This window comes from Diadema setosum, chromosome 16 (assembly GCF_964275005.1).
Source record: "Diadema setosum chromosome 16, eeDiaSeto1, whole genome shotgun sequence".
In the NCBI taxonomy this organism is placed as follows: domain Eukaryota; kingdom Metazoa; phylum Echinodermata; class Echinoidea; order Diadematoida; family Diadematidae; genus Diadema; species Diadema setosum.
In genome coordinates, this window is record NC_092700.1 from 27,142,062 (window position 1) to 27,159,909 (window position 17,848).

The following is a 17,848-nucleotide window of genomic DNA, read 5'->3' on the forward strand; positions in this document are numbered from 1 at the left end:
TTAGTGTGTGTGTTTGTGCAAGAAAAAACAATTCTCTATACTTAAGTGTTAATGATAATAATTGCTGTACATCAAAATCAACCCACTAACTAATGTGGTTACCTGGTAGAATCGGTACTGCGCAAAGTGTAAAGGAGATGTAATGAAATGGTTTAGACATAATATTCTTGATCACTTGGGATTCGGGGAGCTGTTGGCTCAGTGGATATGACCGCTGATTATCAATTATTGATAACGATGTCTTTGGTTCGAATCCCCTGGCCGCAAGGTTTGGCCCCAGGCAAGGCACTTCATCCTCATTACCTAGTTCTTCATTCAGAAGAGACCTAATGCTTTGAGTCACGTGATTGCTTGCCTATAAATCCTTTAGTCGTCATGTAAAAACAGAGGAGTTCAGTTATCACACACACACACACACACACGCACACATCTTTACATAGTGAGTGAGGTTTGTCTGGGCTCTTTGGCATGGAATGCATTTTCAAGTACAATATTTGTATGTCATATTTCCTCAAATCTCTCTACTCAACCGTCGTTTTTGTTGTTTTTTATTTGTTTGTTTGCATGTTTTCTTTGTGTTCTATGTTCTTTTTTGGGGGAAGGGGGAGGGGGTTTACTTTGCTCTGTATGATATAACTCATTGCTATATTTTTAACTTGTACTTATCTCAATAAACCGACAAGTAAACATGGATATATCCAAGTACAGTTTGTCAGCATTTTCCCAAATCTCCACTTTGAAACGAAACCACACATACGATGTGCCTGAAAATCACCCATTGAAATTAAAGGGTACCTTTCGGGCAAAATTTTGCATTGCTGAATGAGGGAAACACCTCTATAGACATAGGGATTATTTACGAGCTGATTTTGAACTCAGATACCTGTATACCGACTCCACAAAAATACACCACTTTAATTGTATAGTACGCTCTAGCATTTACATCACTTGATGGAATCGATGTAGCGTTCCTGGAAAAAAAAAATATATCTGGTTCTACATACATACAAGCGTACATACATGCAAATAGACATGCATATTGTAATATTCATACCCAGGCACGTGAACTGATGTATGCAAACCATACTGATTAGTATCTCTCTCCGATACAGACACATGCATTTACAGAAAAGGAGATGTTGATGTATACATATTAATTATCTATGATGTGATTTAAAAAAAAATGGAGAGAAAAAGAGCGGGTGAGAAAGAGAAATGGAATATCCCCTAAGACCATTCTTTAGGTACAAAGACGAAACATAGAAAAAAAAATAGGCAGAAATCGAACGATGCAATGTTTTCACCCGTGTTTGCCCATGCTGAAAGCCGAACTCTTCAAGCACTCGCGTGTCCGGCCCGTTTACTTCTTTTCCCGTCGTACGAGCTCTCAAGTCTTTCGCGGAAGAGTGATGGTGAAGGCATAGTGTGTGCTTTCAGTGTTTATCCAAGGGGAGGGACCGTCCTTGTTTTGGGGGCTTTCATCTCGACATTTCGATGGATCGAGGGATGTTTGACTTGGAAGCAGCAAAAGACCGACGTGTCTGAGTGGGATGAATTACTGTTTGATAAGAAGAATGGATATATCTCTTCATGCATGATTTTAAGGGCGGCTACCAGTCAGTCGTGAATGCTTCAGATTGAGCACACAAGTTTTGGCTGTCTTTCATAATTATGCGCCGTTTTTTGATAGTTTGTTTGTTTGTTAATTTCTTTTTTTTTGGGGGGGGGGGTTGGATGAGGATGGGTAGTGAGACAAGTAATTACGCGGAAATTTGATGAAAAAGAAATAATCTTATTTACTTGTTGGTAACTCCTTCTTTAGAATCACTACTAGCTAAGGCTGCACTGTGATCATGCTTTATAATAAAACATCAATATTTCAGCAGCTATGCCTGAAATGTTTGCAGTATTCAAGCACTGAGTGGCGAGATACTATCCCCTTTTCTTGACGAAACACATGCACACACACACACGCACGCACACACACATACATAAAGAAAATGTACTGACATTATTTTGGTAGCCCAGTCGGATCATAAAAACATAATTTCTCAGATAAAAGTGGCGCGACATCTAATTTTTGTTGGCCACGGGGTATCAGGGTATCGCTGATGTCGAGCCTTACATTATACCTGGTATGATGTTAAAGAAATATACAGATTTGAATAAAAATAAAAAAATAAAAAACATTAGCTGAGCCACTCCCCAAAGTCGTTGGAGTGACACAGGACACGCAAACGTCGCGACATCCTCTGTCAACTCGAGGGTAATGTAACAGTAAACATCTCGCCGAAAGCTCGGCAGGATAGCGGGGACATCGCAAGGGAAGTAACGGACGACGAGCGTGCTCATGTCATTTCGAAATGAATGATGAAATCGGAACTCGCGAACAATCCATTTGCGAAAGCAATACCCGGTAAGTGCGATCTCTAATTCATTTGCTTACCAACAGCGCATGACGAAATTAACAGTCAGGGACGAGGAGAAGTCGCGTGAATTCTGGATCATTGTAATATTCTGTCCTTTTTTTTTGGCACTCCTTGAATAATGTTTCAGTGTGTGTGTGTACGGTTGAGGGTTTTTTTTTTTCTTTTTTTTTTCTTTCACCCTCGCTTTCTCTCCCTCTCCCTCTGTAGTCTCTCACTCTCCCTCTATTTAACTCAACCTCCTTCCCTTCCTCGTTCTCTATGTGTCTGTCTATCTATCTATGTATCTACCTATATCTATTTTCTGCAGGGACTGAAAACGCTCTCCAGAACTTCATCATTTATTGATGACAGACCGGTAACCACGTGAATACTTCGAGGTTGAAAACTGAATTGTGTATGTCTGTTCTCTTCTCTGAAAAAAAAAAATACACACACACATTTACATACACACACACACACACACACACACACACATATATATATATATATAAATATATATATATATATATATATATATATATATATATATATATATATAATATATAAACATATTCATGCGTATGTTATTTGTGGGTGTGTTCTTGACAAAGGGGCATTAAATTGCTCTCTGCTCATGGACACACACACAAGCAAAAAGAAGGATTGATGAATTCAATGTTTGTGCTTTTGATGTGGCTTTGAGATGGAGCGCTGGTAGAGTCTGCATGGTCAGGACTATAAGTTGCATTGAACATGTTGAATGAGGCATATCGGACTGTATGCAGCTTGCCTCATCCGCCTGCTTATCTACTATAACCATGATGTTTTAAGGGAGGCGCAGGGAACAGCTTTTCCAATTACCTTTCGGCGAGGAGCTTGTCAATACGAGCTATCTGGAGGATCGCTCAATTTAATCTGCGCCAATCAGAATCGAGGCGAATTTCCCAAACCGCCGTCTGGAGAAACTTGTCTCTTTTTTTCCTTTCAAGAAACAGCATCTCACAACGTGTTTGTCTCTCATTTTGTTTGCTAGAAGTAGACAAATTAGATCGAGGTGCTTGTGCTAATTTTCCACCGTAACTTGTCTCTATCTAGGTCTGTTTACTCTCTTTTTTCACCGCTTGCTGATACGGCTTGATATGGTATAGTAGAGATGATAGTGTTACTAATCCCTCTGCTCAGTCTTCTGTCTGTCTGTTTGTCTGTCTGTCTGTCTGTCTCTCCATTTCACTCTCTCCTATACTGAGTGATCCAGCAGGTGGTTGCGCTAAGCAGGGCCCACGAGTCAATTCAGGCCAAGAAGCACTTAACTCTAAGCCCCCGAGATTTGACGATGAAATCCCCGAGAATGTTCTAGATGCATATGCAACACGCGTGCGTCGTACGCAGTGGGTTAAGCGCGATTTCACGGCGCGCCGCGAGCCAATCGGCGAGGTGAACACTGATCAGTGTAGACGTATGTTGTGTCGTGTTGCGATGGATGCTAAGACCACCTAAACGAGGCTCATTATAACGGGAGGAACCTCATAGGGGGTCACTTCGTCCATGAGGAATTCCATTTGTCGCGATTACAACGGGCGTCAAACTCTCTTCAAATGAACATGTCAGTCCCAAGTGGTTGCGAACAGCAGGTGGTTTTTGTCTTTCCAGGTATCATGAAGAAACGGTATTTTTCCATCGCAGCTTTCTAGTCTCTGGTAAGTTAACGCTTCATAATTTTTGCTTTGCAAGAAAATATTTGTTGCACATCCGAAGCTCATCCCCAGTATCTCTGTACTTGCCTGTAAGGGCAAGACATTTGATTACATTGTTGCTGACTGGTGTCTATAGCCCGCAACTTGTTAGTTACATGTGAACTATAATCTTCAACTCAATTTACCAGCTTTTAAGGTGTTCCTAATTGTATCAAAGTGTGCAGATCAAAGTTGTTCAGCTTTACATTTGAACATTATGTAATCTACTCATATTGAATTTTTGTTCTTATTTTGATTTGATATCATTCTGTTACCTCAATCATTCCATGACCTTTGTTCTTTCATTGAACTTGTATCCTATTAGTTTCTGTACTCGTCTGCTCGTAAAGGACTGTCTACCCCATCATATCTCAATTCTTATGTAGCACTAATGTTGGTTCCTATATTCGCATACGCCCACTTATCATCATATTTGAACAATGTATACAATGTACTCAATAATTTGAAGGGTTACAGGTAGAAGATGCTTTCGTAATGGCTTTATTGGCCATTCATCGCCATCACAGTTAATAATGTGTAGTCAATACAATTATGATCACCATAGTATGGGGTTACACAGTTTTAATCTTCCGAAGACCTCAGTGCCACTTTTACAGTTTCTATATCTGATACAATTGTATACCTGCTTCAGATTGTTCCAAAGATTCTTTCACTACATCTCGTGACTTTGGACGTTCTCATTTTTGTAGGCTAAGTCGCAAAAAGTTCTTAGTAAACATTTATAACCATGTGAATCCCTGCTTAACATAATTATATTCGTGTGTATTATGTATTTACTATACGTGTGCCTGACAGTGTGTCTCGGCTGCTGGTGTGGGTGTTGCTTTGTGCATTTTTGTCCTGTGATGCTTAGAATACTCTTTGCCCGAGACAAAACTGATTGACGTGTCTGCTATGATCACTCAATCCTGAATAATTATTAGGATGTGACCATTGCCACGATTGTTTTCTTGGTAATATCAGACTTCATATACGACAAGCTATAGTAAAGGAAAGAACGGCCCATTGAAACATTCTTTTCTTCATTTCAAAAACATTTTTTAACTGCAACCTTCGTAAATGAAGACAAAGAAAAGTAAGATACAGTACACAGGCCTATCAAATTAACAATCCTAATACATGTGTGTGTGTGTGTGTGTGTGTGCGGTGTGCCCTTTTGAAGCCAAATTACCAATTAATTAGGCCTACAGTCTTGTCTTTTTTTTTTTCGAACATGATATAGTCTACCGAAATATTGAATTAACATTAATACATAATATAATGGTTATCATTAATCATATCTGATATTTGCCAATCAAGCCTTTTCAATTAATTTTTTTTTAGAAAAAAAAAATCATGAAATATGCAATTTCATGATGTTCAGACTAAACCGTAGACTCTCGCTGTCTCTCAGGCAATTGCTCCGTAAATGAGCACCCCCCCCCCCGAACAACAACAACAACAACAACATATGAGGAATCACTTGGCTATCATTTGAGTCGTTTGGATATCTAGCATTTATTTTTATGTCAACATTGACTTTCTAGTCAAGATATCTCGATCAGAGAAAACGTGTCGGTTGACATCATAGCTTTATGAAATTATAAAGATTAACAGAGATATTACCAATCTCATCTCCATCTCCTGATGTAGTTTATACCCTTTTTAGTTTCCTGTTTTGGTCTTGTTTGGATGTGAAAGTGATTTAAGATGAAATACTTTATCTCAATTCTTGGATAAAACGTACAGACGGCATATTTCACTCGCATGGATGGTTAAGGCATATCACATAACGTATTGTAATTCAGGACAAGAAGCGCAAACGAAATTCGTTTTTATTGCAGTTGAACCAGATCCAATAGCTTGGCGAAGGCATGAAAAAAAAAAAAAGTTCATAATATGTATGACAGTGCGCTGAGGGAAAGATGGGGGATTATGAGGAAAATGTCAAAAGTCTGCACTGTTGCCATGGATATTGCTCTTGAACCTGGCGTTGGCGCCAAATTGAGGCAATCACAATACATCCCGTCGAGATTTTGATGTTGAGAAGGGGGAAGTTCCCCGAAGGACAGGTTCTTTGTTCTTATTCACCCGATGCTCCTGAAAACTAATATTTCCCCAGGGAGTATTTGTACATGCATATGACATACTCCATGTAAAAAAACAAACAAAAAAAAAAACAAAAAAAAAAAACACCGTAATAGATATTTCTTCTTTCATTCTCTTCTCTTTCGATTTGAAAGGGCTCAGTTACCAGTTACTCAACAGGCTGTCATCGCTCTGATTGGAATTTCGTAATGCATCACTGTTTATTGCATAGCAGGGCGATTGAAGGAATCAAATAGCGTATAAAGCAAGAGAAAAAACAAGCAGGGAGTGTAGGCACATGATACTGTAGACGTACAATCGTATTGTTTTTTTGAAGTTAGATTGAATTAAATTGATCAGATCCGAGAAGCAAGACAATCTTACTACGAAAAACAAAAACAAAAAAGGTCATTCAATTGAAGATCAAAAATGATATCCCTATAATGAAAGATCTGATTTTAACCATTGTATGAAAATTTTAAACATCCAGTAACCGACACATAATTGACTATTACTAAATCGCCATTGTCTGTATATGCAACGAATGCATAAGGCATACACACACACACACACATGTATATATATATGAAGAGTTTGTATGCAAAAACCGATAAGTCCATATTTGTCAAATGCAGATATTTGCCCAAGAAAAATAAAGAGAATAATAAGAAAATTGTTGCTTCTTTTGACCATAACTTTAAAAATGTTACCTTTATATGTAGTGACCAATATATCATTTAAAAGGTATTATTTTGTACTTTATGACAGAGACCGTACTTCAAAATCGTCAAAAATGGACTTATCGGTTTTTGCAAACAGACTCTTCATATATATATATATATATATATATATATATATGTAATTTACGAATAGTGTATGTGTCTGCTTATTTCATCGTGTTTTTTTTTCTATGCCCATTTTGTCTACTAAAATTGCTCATTTGTATGTGTATGTGTTTGTGGGTGTGTGTGTGTGTATGACTGTATGTGAACATGACTGTTTACACATGAAATGTTGATGTTTTTTCACGCGTGTATTTGTAACTTCATATCGGAAGTGGCTCGCTAGGAGGATATTCAGCATGTTTTCAAAGGTTGACTCTTCAACTAAAACATACTTCAGCTATAAGCGAGCGCCTGTAACCTTGGTGTGGTCGAAAACATCCTAATGATGCGGTGACATTGCCAGCTTTCAGTCACCTGCTCTATGTTGTCACGCCACCGTTCGTCAAATGGGCGATCACTCACAGACTGGGTGAGAATGAGATCCTTCCTTGATGAATTAGCGTTTGGATTGCAATTATCGGTCCGACCCGCACGGCGGGTGTCAGACGCGAGTGAAAACGGGTGTATGCATGTGCGTGTGTTTGCGTATATTTACATTATTGTACTTTTATACCCACAACCTTCCACTGGCGGGGATATAACCATAGCAACAGGTTGCCTGGCTGAAAGTGACTCAACAATATGAAATTAACAATATTGTGATGCATCAAAAGAAAAGACAAACATGAACGTATACAATGTATGATTAAACGTGACCATGATTTTGTTAATTTAGCATCTGAACTCGATTTCCAGCTTAATCTATCGGTGAAACGGAAATAGCATATAACATTGTGGTATATTTCATTGTATTTTATTGTATCATATCATATTTTACCATTTTACCTTTATATCACATTATGTTGCATTATCATTAGAAATATATCTATTCCATAATGTGTAGACATAATTTATATAACTATAAGTCAATAGCAGATACGCGTATATTCTGTATAGTATATATATATATATATATATATATAGGCATAATACCTCCGGTATTAGCTGACCTCAACAGCAAGATAGATACTTGTTTAATATGGAAGCCAGATTTGACCTACTGCTTCAAGGTAGCCCTGCACTACCACCAACAAAGCCGTTGATACTGGAAAAAAAAATACCGCTCTACACTTTAAATGCATGCAATCTGTAGCACCAAGGATAATTAATTTGAGTGGTTTATAGACGGAGCTATATGATGCGCATTACCTCACCTCCTCCCCCCCCCCCCCCTTGTTCATCATACATATTGTGTGAGGACGGTATTTGTTGTTATTGTTGTTTTATTTGTTCTTCCGTTATTCAGATAATATAATTATGTCAATCATGTGTACAACGCTCATGTGAATTGCGCGGGATGAATGTAGATGGTTGGAGTGGCCAACACGTGGTGCTCACTATTAAGTGTAAACCAGTTCACGATGTTCATATCTACGTGAGATACGTGCAGTTTCAATGCACACAGTAGATTCCATGAGGGGCGTGCCCGGTTTTATAGCCACCTTTATTTGAACAAGTCAGTGGGCGATGGCAGGGAGGGGAATGGGTGATGACGAGTGCGGGGGGGGGGGGGGAGGCTAGGAGACAAACCCAGGAAATAAGCTTTATGGAGCTATATACCTTGGCAGAAGACAATAAAAATATCAAATATATAAAAAACGTCAATTCTGATTTAGCATGATTAAAGAAATCCCTAATAGTATATGATATACGAAGACCTTTCACATCATCAGAAATCATTACGATGGAAATGGGTCTTACAGGAGATATTAGGGGGCCTGTAAGGCTGCATGCATTCGATACGTCTGAGTGTATGTGTGTGTGTGTGTGTGTGTGTGTGCGTGTGTGTGTGCGTGTGTGTGTATGTGTTTGTTTGTGTGCGTGTTTGGATGTGTGAGTACTTTCTTGCTGTATCACGACGCTCCAGTTAACAAGCATCACGCATTTGCTTTGATATCCAGAACGACCGGTCCCCACCACCCCTCCCCTTACCCCCTCCCCCCCCCCCCCCCATGATAAAAATCCTGTGCGAAGTTCACGTAAAATAAACAAGGGAGGATGAGAGGGAGGGAAAACAAACGTGTGGTGAACTACAAACAAACATGCTGGTGCATTTATTCGCGCAAATTTCAATTAGTCTCCCACCATCGACTCCCGCTATTGGCGTGGCGGCGTCGCTGCATCAGACGACCTGTGCGCAGTGAGCTGGAAGCGGCCGGTCAGTCCTACTCGGGTTGCATTACACCTCCTACTATTTTTTTTTTTACGCTGGTTTGCCCCCCCCCCCTTCGCGGCCCCCGAAGGGAAATTAAAAACATGATACCAAAATTTACATAGCGTAGCAAGTTATAGACGCTTTTCAATCTTTACTTTGTTGCATTTTGATAATAAAGAGTAATCAATTTGTCATAAAAAAAAATGAACTGCTCAATCATGAGCTATGGTCAAAGTGTGGGCCAAAAGGTAGTTGTATCGGACTTCATACCGTTTGAAGATCTGAGACGTGCATCATTTTCTTTGCACTTTTTGTGAGCTTAATTTTCAGTTGACAACTTAGGGTTCTGTTTTGTGTGTTCTGTTTTTGTTTTGTTCTAATTTTTGCTGTTTTTTTTCGGTGTTTCTTGGTGTTTCTACGTCAAGTTTGTTCTGAAAACAGATAATGTCCGGTATAGTTTAGTATCATAAAAGAATGAGGGATTTCAGTCACCACAAGGCAACGATGTGTATGTATGTATGTATGTATGTATGTACATGTATATATGTGACCCTGCATCACAAAACAAACAAAAAGTCGCCAGACATCGATTTTTAGTCAAGGGCAGATTCTTTAAAAGCTTTAAAATGATGTATAACTCAATTCAAATGGACTTTCCTAACCTATCAAAACATTGGAAAGAAAGCGCACACTCTGGACAAGTGTGAACCGAGAAAAGAGGATCTGAAGTACAGGGTCTATCTGTCTATTGAAGCGCTTGATCTTTACCAAACCGTGCTAGTTGTGCGATTAATGGGACAAAAAAAAAAAAAAAAAAAAAACCACCCACAACAGGATGTAAACCCCTGGAGCAACAACAATGAAGAGATTATTAGATTACATTGAAATTGAGCATGCTCTATTAACACATTCTGTCAATAATCAATGCCAACTTTCAAAGCAGTAGCGTTATACCTTCAAAAGTTATCAGACTTGAGAGTGAAGAGTGTGCAAAGGGTTATCAAGAAATGAAAAGGGGCCTCTAAGACATACCTGATCTCACTACTCTACAAAAAAAAGGGTTGTAGAAAAACTACTTAAATTGCACTTTCCTATTCATTTTATGATCCCAAACTTAAGAATAATGTAGAAGAAGGGTAGCTCTTTAAAGAAAAAAATATGAAAAACTAAAATATTGACTTGATGGATCCTTTTAACCTTTTTTGAGTCCTCACGTGAAATCAAGGGGTGCGACTTTTTGTTCGTTTTGTGATGCACGGTCACATATATTATATATATATATTATATTATATTATATATATATATATATATATATATATATACATAATACATATATATAATCGTATCCGGGCAATTAACCCCCGAGGGCAATTACCCTCCGGCTAAATACTGGTTAGTGGTAAGGTTAGAGTTAAGATTAGGGTTAGGGTTGGGTTTAGTCTTGGGAGTTTGGGTTATGGTTAGGATTAGTTTCAGGATTAGGATTAGGATTAGGGACAGGGGAAGGGTCCGGGGTAATTGCCCAGGGGGTAATTGTCCTAGACCCATATATAATGAAACCAGTCATTCACCAACCATGGGATATATCATGACGTGGAAATCGGTAGGCCTACTTCATAATCTGGTGGCGATCATGATGGCTGTAAAGTGAAATATTTACGATTACTGAAAAGTGCCGACGTGAACTACATCAGAAACACGCAAGTCTCTATTTCTCTCCACTGTTCTGGCGTCACGCCTGTTCCATTTATAATTCAGGTCATTAGCGTGTTCACAATATCAATTTCCCTTAAGTGAATAATCGCGATTGTCGCTCAAAAGAAGTTTTTGTTTTTGTTTTTGTTTTTGTATTTGTTTTTGTATAAAACGATTTTGTTCAGTTAGTTGGCAGGCTCATATCACCGTGCACAGGTACTATCAAACACTCCCTTTATTTCTGACAAAGCTATGAGCTCTATCCAGTCTGTTCACTAATTGTAATTTCAATAGCGCTGTAGCAAGCAAATATACCTTTTTTTAATTCGGTTTACTCGTCAAACAAAAAAAAAAAAAAAACAAATCAGAAACAAAAAAGAAAAACAACAAAAAAGATTGATTGCGATCATTTTGCGTAGATTACAAGGACACGCGTGATATTGGATCGAACAATACGATGCACTGAATAATATTTTTAAGGCAACGCGTCGAAATGACATTGATGGTATATACCGGGTGGAACTATATTATGGAGAGTCGCGAAGGGGATCTTCTGCGTCGAGGTTGTTGTTGTGGTTTTTTTCCTTTCATTTTCAATACAATCAAGTACGTACGAATCAGTCTCTTTTTCTCCACCTCCCTTGTCTGATGAAGCATGCAGGCTGCACGCATTTGAGCATGTATTCCTATAGGATGTACGGAGTAGGTATAATAGTATCCATGGCCACTGGGTTTCCGATCTCGCAGATGCTAGACTTCACAATCAGAAATCAACAATTCACTTTCATTGTCAGCACAAAAATTATCAAGCTTTGCTTCCAAGTAGTTCCTCATCCCCCGCCCCCATCCTATCATACCTTCCATTTCTGGCAAAATAGGATCTTTTCGTCGGGATCAGACGGAAATTTGTATGAAAGATAAACATTCTTTGCACTGCTCCCATGAATATATTTACGTCCCTTGATATGAACCCTCTAATGTCATACGATGTGCTGGGAAAACGTATGCGACAAAAAAAGAATTGCATTTAACTGAATTGCGTTGACTTGCCATGCAATGTGAAATGTGAATATTACGTACTGTACAGGCAATGTATAAGTGCAATGCGTAATGCGTTATCATATTAAAGGGGCCGTGAAGCCCAAATCAACCTAATTTTCAGGTTTAGACCAATTTTATGTAATGTTTTGTGCTGATTTCGCATCTACGACTACTTTTTGATGATTTTGATGAATAAAAGTGTTATTTTGAGAAAAGATACAGCTCTGGGAACGCCCCCTGAAAAAATGTCAAAAATACGCGCAAGGCGCGCGTATTTCCTCATACGTCATCTCAAGAACGATGCGACCTTCGAGCAGACACGCCCTACGTATAGACGGCTCCATAAACACGTAGATTTATGCTAGCGCGGATAACACTAACACTGGTCCTCTACAACAGTCTGTATTAGAGCTAGCTACGTGTATTTTCCTCGGAATTACTAACGCTACCATGAGCGACAACTCTTCCAGTAGCTCTTCCAGTTCAGATTCTGAACATGACATGGTTGACAGTGAATTTCCAGACCAAATTCCAGCTATTCTGCCTACCGATCAACGTGCAGAAATCAAACCATACAGGTTTGAGCCCGAGCTCGAAGATGAAGGTGCAGTCGGAGGCGAAGAGAATGAAGAAGACATTGAGAGGAGGCTGGGCAAGAGAGATTGGTAGGTCAAACGGTTGATTTTCAGTAATTGTAGACAAATTACTGATTTTTTTTTTTGTCTCAAAATTACTGAAACCTTCTACCATATATAGTTGCACCTTACCCGTACTTTTGCGGCTTCGACGTGCTTTAGAGCGGGTCCCGTCGCCCTAAGCGGCATGGGTGTGCGCGCTTGTCATAGCCGTGCACATGCAGTCACTGCCAACCGCTAGCTCGGTACTACTTTGGCCGGCCCAGCGGCGCGAGAGTAGCCATGCATGCATTACCATTCTATTAATATATAGAATTTATAACGGTACTCGAACTGAATGAGCAGGATTGAGATTTGTTTCCCTCAGCAATCATATTTTCATAGGCATGATGTTGATTTATGGTAATGGGGGTGGACTCTATATAAAAAACAACAACAAAACATTCTTATTTTGGACTAATTATTACGGGGAATTATGTGTTGATCGGGCTCCCACCAACCCCGACGGTTTCCCGATGCTGGTGTGTACGTGCATGTTATGTACGAACAACGGCGCATAAAAGCCCCTACGCTTCATAGCGCTTGCAGCCCAGCATACTGCTCTGGGCTCATGTACGTGCGCTGATGAATGATGATGTCCGAATCTGATCATGAAGCCTAACTCTGAAATCTATGTGCTCTCAAACTTACAATTTTTTTATTTTTTATTTTTTTTAAAATCAGGCAATCTATTGGTTGTCTCGAAAATATTACAGCAGAATTTCTAGCTATACTCAGCCCAGTCGCTGTCACAGTACTGTCTGGTCGGGCTATGTCTACCAACCATGTTGCTTGTTGGGCGTCCTGTAAGACAACGTTAGGTCCTATCTACCTATGATGTGGAATTTTTATTTTTTTTCCGGCAATTGTAATATTTTTAATCATCATTTATGTCAACTAAAGAGACGAGCTCTGATCAACCAATTTGAAAGTAAAGTGTTAATTTTTTTGTTACAAGTAGCTATTGTAATGGTCTAGTTGACAGGTACTACTAGTACTACTAACATAGTACGGTACTTCTAGCGCTAACTGTTAGTAGGCCTACTCTACTGTTGGATCTAGTTAATTAGTATAGTGGTATAAAAGATGTTGATTTATTGTAAGTAGACTCTATATTGAAAAAAAAAATCAACAACAACAACAAAACATTCTTATTGTGGACTAATTATTATGGGGAATTATGCATTGATCGGGCTGCCGCCAGCTCAGCCCCGCCGTTTTCCCGATGCTGATACATGTACGAACACTGGCGCCTAAAAGCCACTACCAGTAAGGTCTTACTGCAGCGCCTGCAGCCCAGCATAGTGACTGCACTGGGATCATGTGCGCTGATGAATGATGATGCTTCATTCCATTTATTATCCCCGCTCTTTATCTGATCATGAAGCCTAAATCTGATATTTATGTGCACTCTTACAATGAACAGATTTTTTAATCAGGCATTTTATTGGTTGTCCTGATAATATTACAGCAGAATAGGCCCTAGTAGGCTACCTATTTTCTAGATCTAGCCCTATGTGGAAATTCCTTTCTTTTTCTTCAGCAATTGTAATATTTTTAATCAATGTTTACGTCAACTAAAGAGACAAACTCTGATCATTCTAATTTTGGAGCTATTAACTGTTAATGTCTTGTTTCAATTAAGTCTACTGTAATGATCTAGGATCATCTAGTATTTTAATTTCTTTTAATTCATTGATTGACATACATCTTTTTCTTCTATGAGTGTATTACTAGTGACGAAGGGGGAGGATTGCAAGTATTGGCCCACAGTGCATGATAATTTTGGCAAACTTGTAATATATTGCAAGCCATGCCGCGACATAATATCTCGTCTACAGCTGGTCATACATAAGGGCTATATATATAGTTAGACACACTTTCTGCAACCTTGCAAAACAGCAGATGGGAACTCAAGAAAGAGGTCACATGTAATATGATCAGGGAAGTGTTCCTTGAAATGATTATTTTGAATCCAGGAAGTTATATTTCTCATACGTTTTTTTTTCCAGGAAGCAATCAATCGTCCTCATCTCATCGATCCCCCATTTTTGTCTTTTGTTCAGGTGCTCATGCAGTGGAGGATGTGTTGCCATGCCGACGGTAAGGGAGTCTGTGTGCTGCAAAGAGATCCCAAGAGTGGTGGAAAAGATGGACTCTTTTGCTGATGGCGGCGACCTTGATTGCATCACCATGCATCCAGGATTCAAGACCGTTTGCCTGGATAAATATGTATTAGAAACGGCTTACTACCAGTATGAGCAACAATATGATGAAGATGCCAGAGGTGATGCCACAGACAACGAGTAAGTGTTTTTACAGGTTTTTGTTATTAGTTCTTGTTTGTTTTATAGGACTTTAGGTATAATTTAGATTTCTGCTTGCATGTACCAAAGTTGGTTTGTTTTTGGGGTTTTTTTGCCAAAATTTTAAGCAAAAAAATTGAAAATTACCCATTCACAGGAAATATGGTGTATAGGCCCTATGTTACATATTTGTGCAAGTGCAAAGTGCAGCCCTTTGACTGATATTTTCATGGATACACTGTATTAAATCTTGCATTGGTGTCGTACTTAACATTTGTGAACAATTAAAAAATTATTGAATTAAGGAGAATTCGTTGGGCCATTATCTTTAAGCATACTTTCACTACTGATAATACATGTGTGGATTACATGTATGTACGGGTATATCATGAGTAATTTGCACTGACATAGCTGGGGGCATAGGGCCATGCCCCCCTCCCTCCCCCCCCCCCCCCTTTGATCGGCGAGAAAAAAACTCTAATATGGACTTTCAGTGCATGCCATTTGATGAAGGCATTTTCAAAACTCTCCCTATATACCGTAGGAGCTAGGTGTACACCTTCTCCCGCTCAGGCGTGCCTTGGCCCCCCTGTTGAAAATTCCTGGCTATGTCAGTGGTAATATATATTTGTTCATTATCACTGCAATGGATTTATGAAAGCCTAGCTGGTGTAACATGTTCATTGCACTATATATCCCTACAGTCATCGAGAATCACATTAAAGCATAATTCACACTATTGCTGATCAATATGTTATGAATAAGGAAGCATCATGGCCGGCGGAACCATGGGGGCTGTGGGGGCTTGGGCCCCCACACTTACTGTGCACCTTACAAAGAAATACATAAGGTGTTGTCACTTTTGCCCCCCCCCCCCAAAAAAAAAAAAAAAAAAAAAAAAAAAAAAAAAAATTAACCCAGTACTGGAAGGGGGAGACTCGAGCTGAGAACTTTTTTTTTTTTTTTTTTGTCACCTGAAGAAACCTGGAAATGGAAGGGGAGGGAGGAGCTGAGGACTTATTTTCTTTTTGCTTGTTAGCTCATGAAACCCGTAAGTGGGCCCCCATGCTTTTAAAAACATTCCGCCAGCCCTGAACATTGGGAAAGAGAAGCCATGTATCAAAGACAATTTATCTTCTGATTTTTTAATTCTCTCCATTCTAAATTTCAAATTTATTACATGTACTTTTTCTTTCCTTTCTGTACAGGAGAAACCGTCATGTTGCGTACCGACAGCTTGTGAGATGGTGTTGGAGATTCCTGGGAAGATATGTGCGGGTACCGCTGCCTTCATGTGCTGTTAACCAGATCAGAAAAGCATTTCCTTCTCAGGAGTACAAGGGATTCGAGCTGTAGGACGCATGAAGAGACCGACATTAACAGATTTTTACCTTCATCATATAGTTGCTCATACTGGTATTATACGCAGTTTCTATTAAATACATATTCATCTATAGGCAAACGGTCTTGAACCCTGGGTGCATGGTGAAGCAATCCAAGTAGTCACCAGCAAAATAGTCCATCTTTTCCACCACTCTTGTGATTTCTTCGTAGCACGCAGACTCCTTGACCGTCAGCATGGCAACACATCCTCCGAGCTTCATTTGAGTTTATCTTCGAGCTCGGGCTAAAACCTGTAGGATCTGATTTCTGCACATTGAGTAGGCAGAATAGCTGGAATTTGGTCTGAAAATTTAGGAAGACTGTCATGTTATGAATCTGAACTGGAAGAGTGAAATATTAATTATTGATATCTTCAATGTAAGTAAGTCATATGAGTGAGCCGTTGTGTCATTCAAAGGCAAATTCCCCCCCCCCCTTTTCTTGTGCAAGACATTTGTGATGGTTTTTAAAGGGACCAGTACTTTGATACAGGACATAACCAGTAAGACGATGAGGTTGGATCGTTGTTGAATACAAAACAATAAAACATGTCATATTCCAATGAGATAAAACATGAATGGATGATAATTTCTGTTATGATCTAACTTGATAATTTTCGTTTTCACAATTCATAATTTTGAGTGTCGTTTTTATGCCTCCGCCAACGAAGTGGCCGGAGGCATTATGTTTTCGGGTCGTCCGTCCGTCCGTGCGTCCGTACGTCTGTACGTCCGTACGTCCGTCCGTCCCGTTTTGTTTTTGTTGATATCTCAAGAACCGTGTGGTGGTTTTGCATCAAACTTGGTATGAGGGTATATCCTTGGGGGATGATACTTTGTGTGGATTTTAGGGTCACAGGGTCAAAGGTCAAAGGTCACAGGTTATTTTTTGAAAAAAAAATTGAAATTTCATGTTTTTCTCCATATCTCGCAAATGGTTCAAGGTATCTTCATGGAACTTAGTATATATGCTTGTACCGATGGGCAGTGATTATCTAGGGAAGTTGGGGGTCATGGGTGAAAGGTCAGGGGTCAAAGGTCAAGGTCAACTCCTCAAAATATATCTACTTTCCTTATATTTATGCAGTGGCTGAAGGATTTTTTTAAAACTTGATGTATGCATGTAACCCAATATATATTCTGTGGGAAGTTTCTTGCCAAAAGGTCAAAGGTCAAAAGGTCAAAGGTCAAGTGAAAGTGCTGAATTGCACTTTTTCCTCCATATCTCAAAAATAACTCAAGGTATTGTCATGAAACTTACATATTTATGCATGTTCTACCTAACAGTGATTCTCTTTGGAACTGTGGGGTCAAAGGTCAAAGGCCAGGTTTCGATAATACTATTTTACCATTTAATACTGAAATTATACTTTTTCTCAATACCTTGAAAATTACTCGATGCATAAACTTGTAAAAGGGTCAAAAGTCAAGTGAAAATCATCAGTTCCCCCAAATACCTGCACTCTGACGTTTTAATCATTC

General features: G+C 39.1%; 2 protein-coding genes across 2 annotated transcripts in view; both read left to right on the forward strand.

Annotated features, from left to right (window-relative positions):
• The first annotated feature begins 4,050 nt into the window (after positions 1–4,050).
• Positions 4,051–17,848, forward strand: part of LOC140239564 (uncharacterized) — a 59,905-nt gene continuing 46,107 nt past the window's right edge. The window contains exon 1 of the mRNA XM_072319396.1: positions 4,051–4,105. The gene's annotated coding sequence lies outside the window, so the exon portion shown is untranslated. The remainder of the gene's footprint in view (positions 4,106–17,848) is intronic.
• LOC140240167 (uncharacterized) lies at positions 12,455–16,664 on the forward strand. Its single transcript, XM_072319970.1, has 3 exons — positions 12,455–12,656; positions 14,636–14,984; positions 16,193–16,664. Exons 1-3 carry the CDS (start codon positions 12,455–12,457, stop codon positions 16,338–16,340), a joined length of 699 nt encoding a protein of 232 aa, XP_072176071.1. The 3' UTR covers positions 16,341–16,664.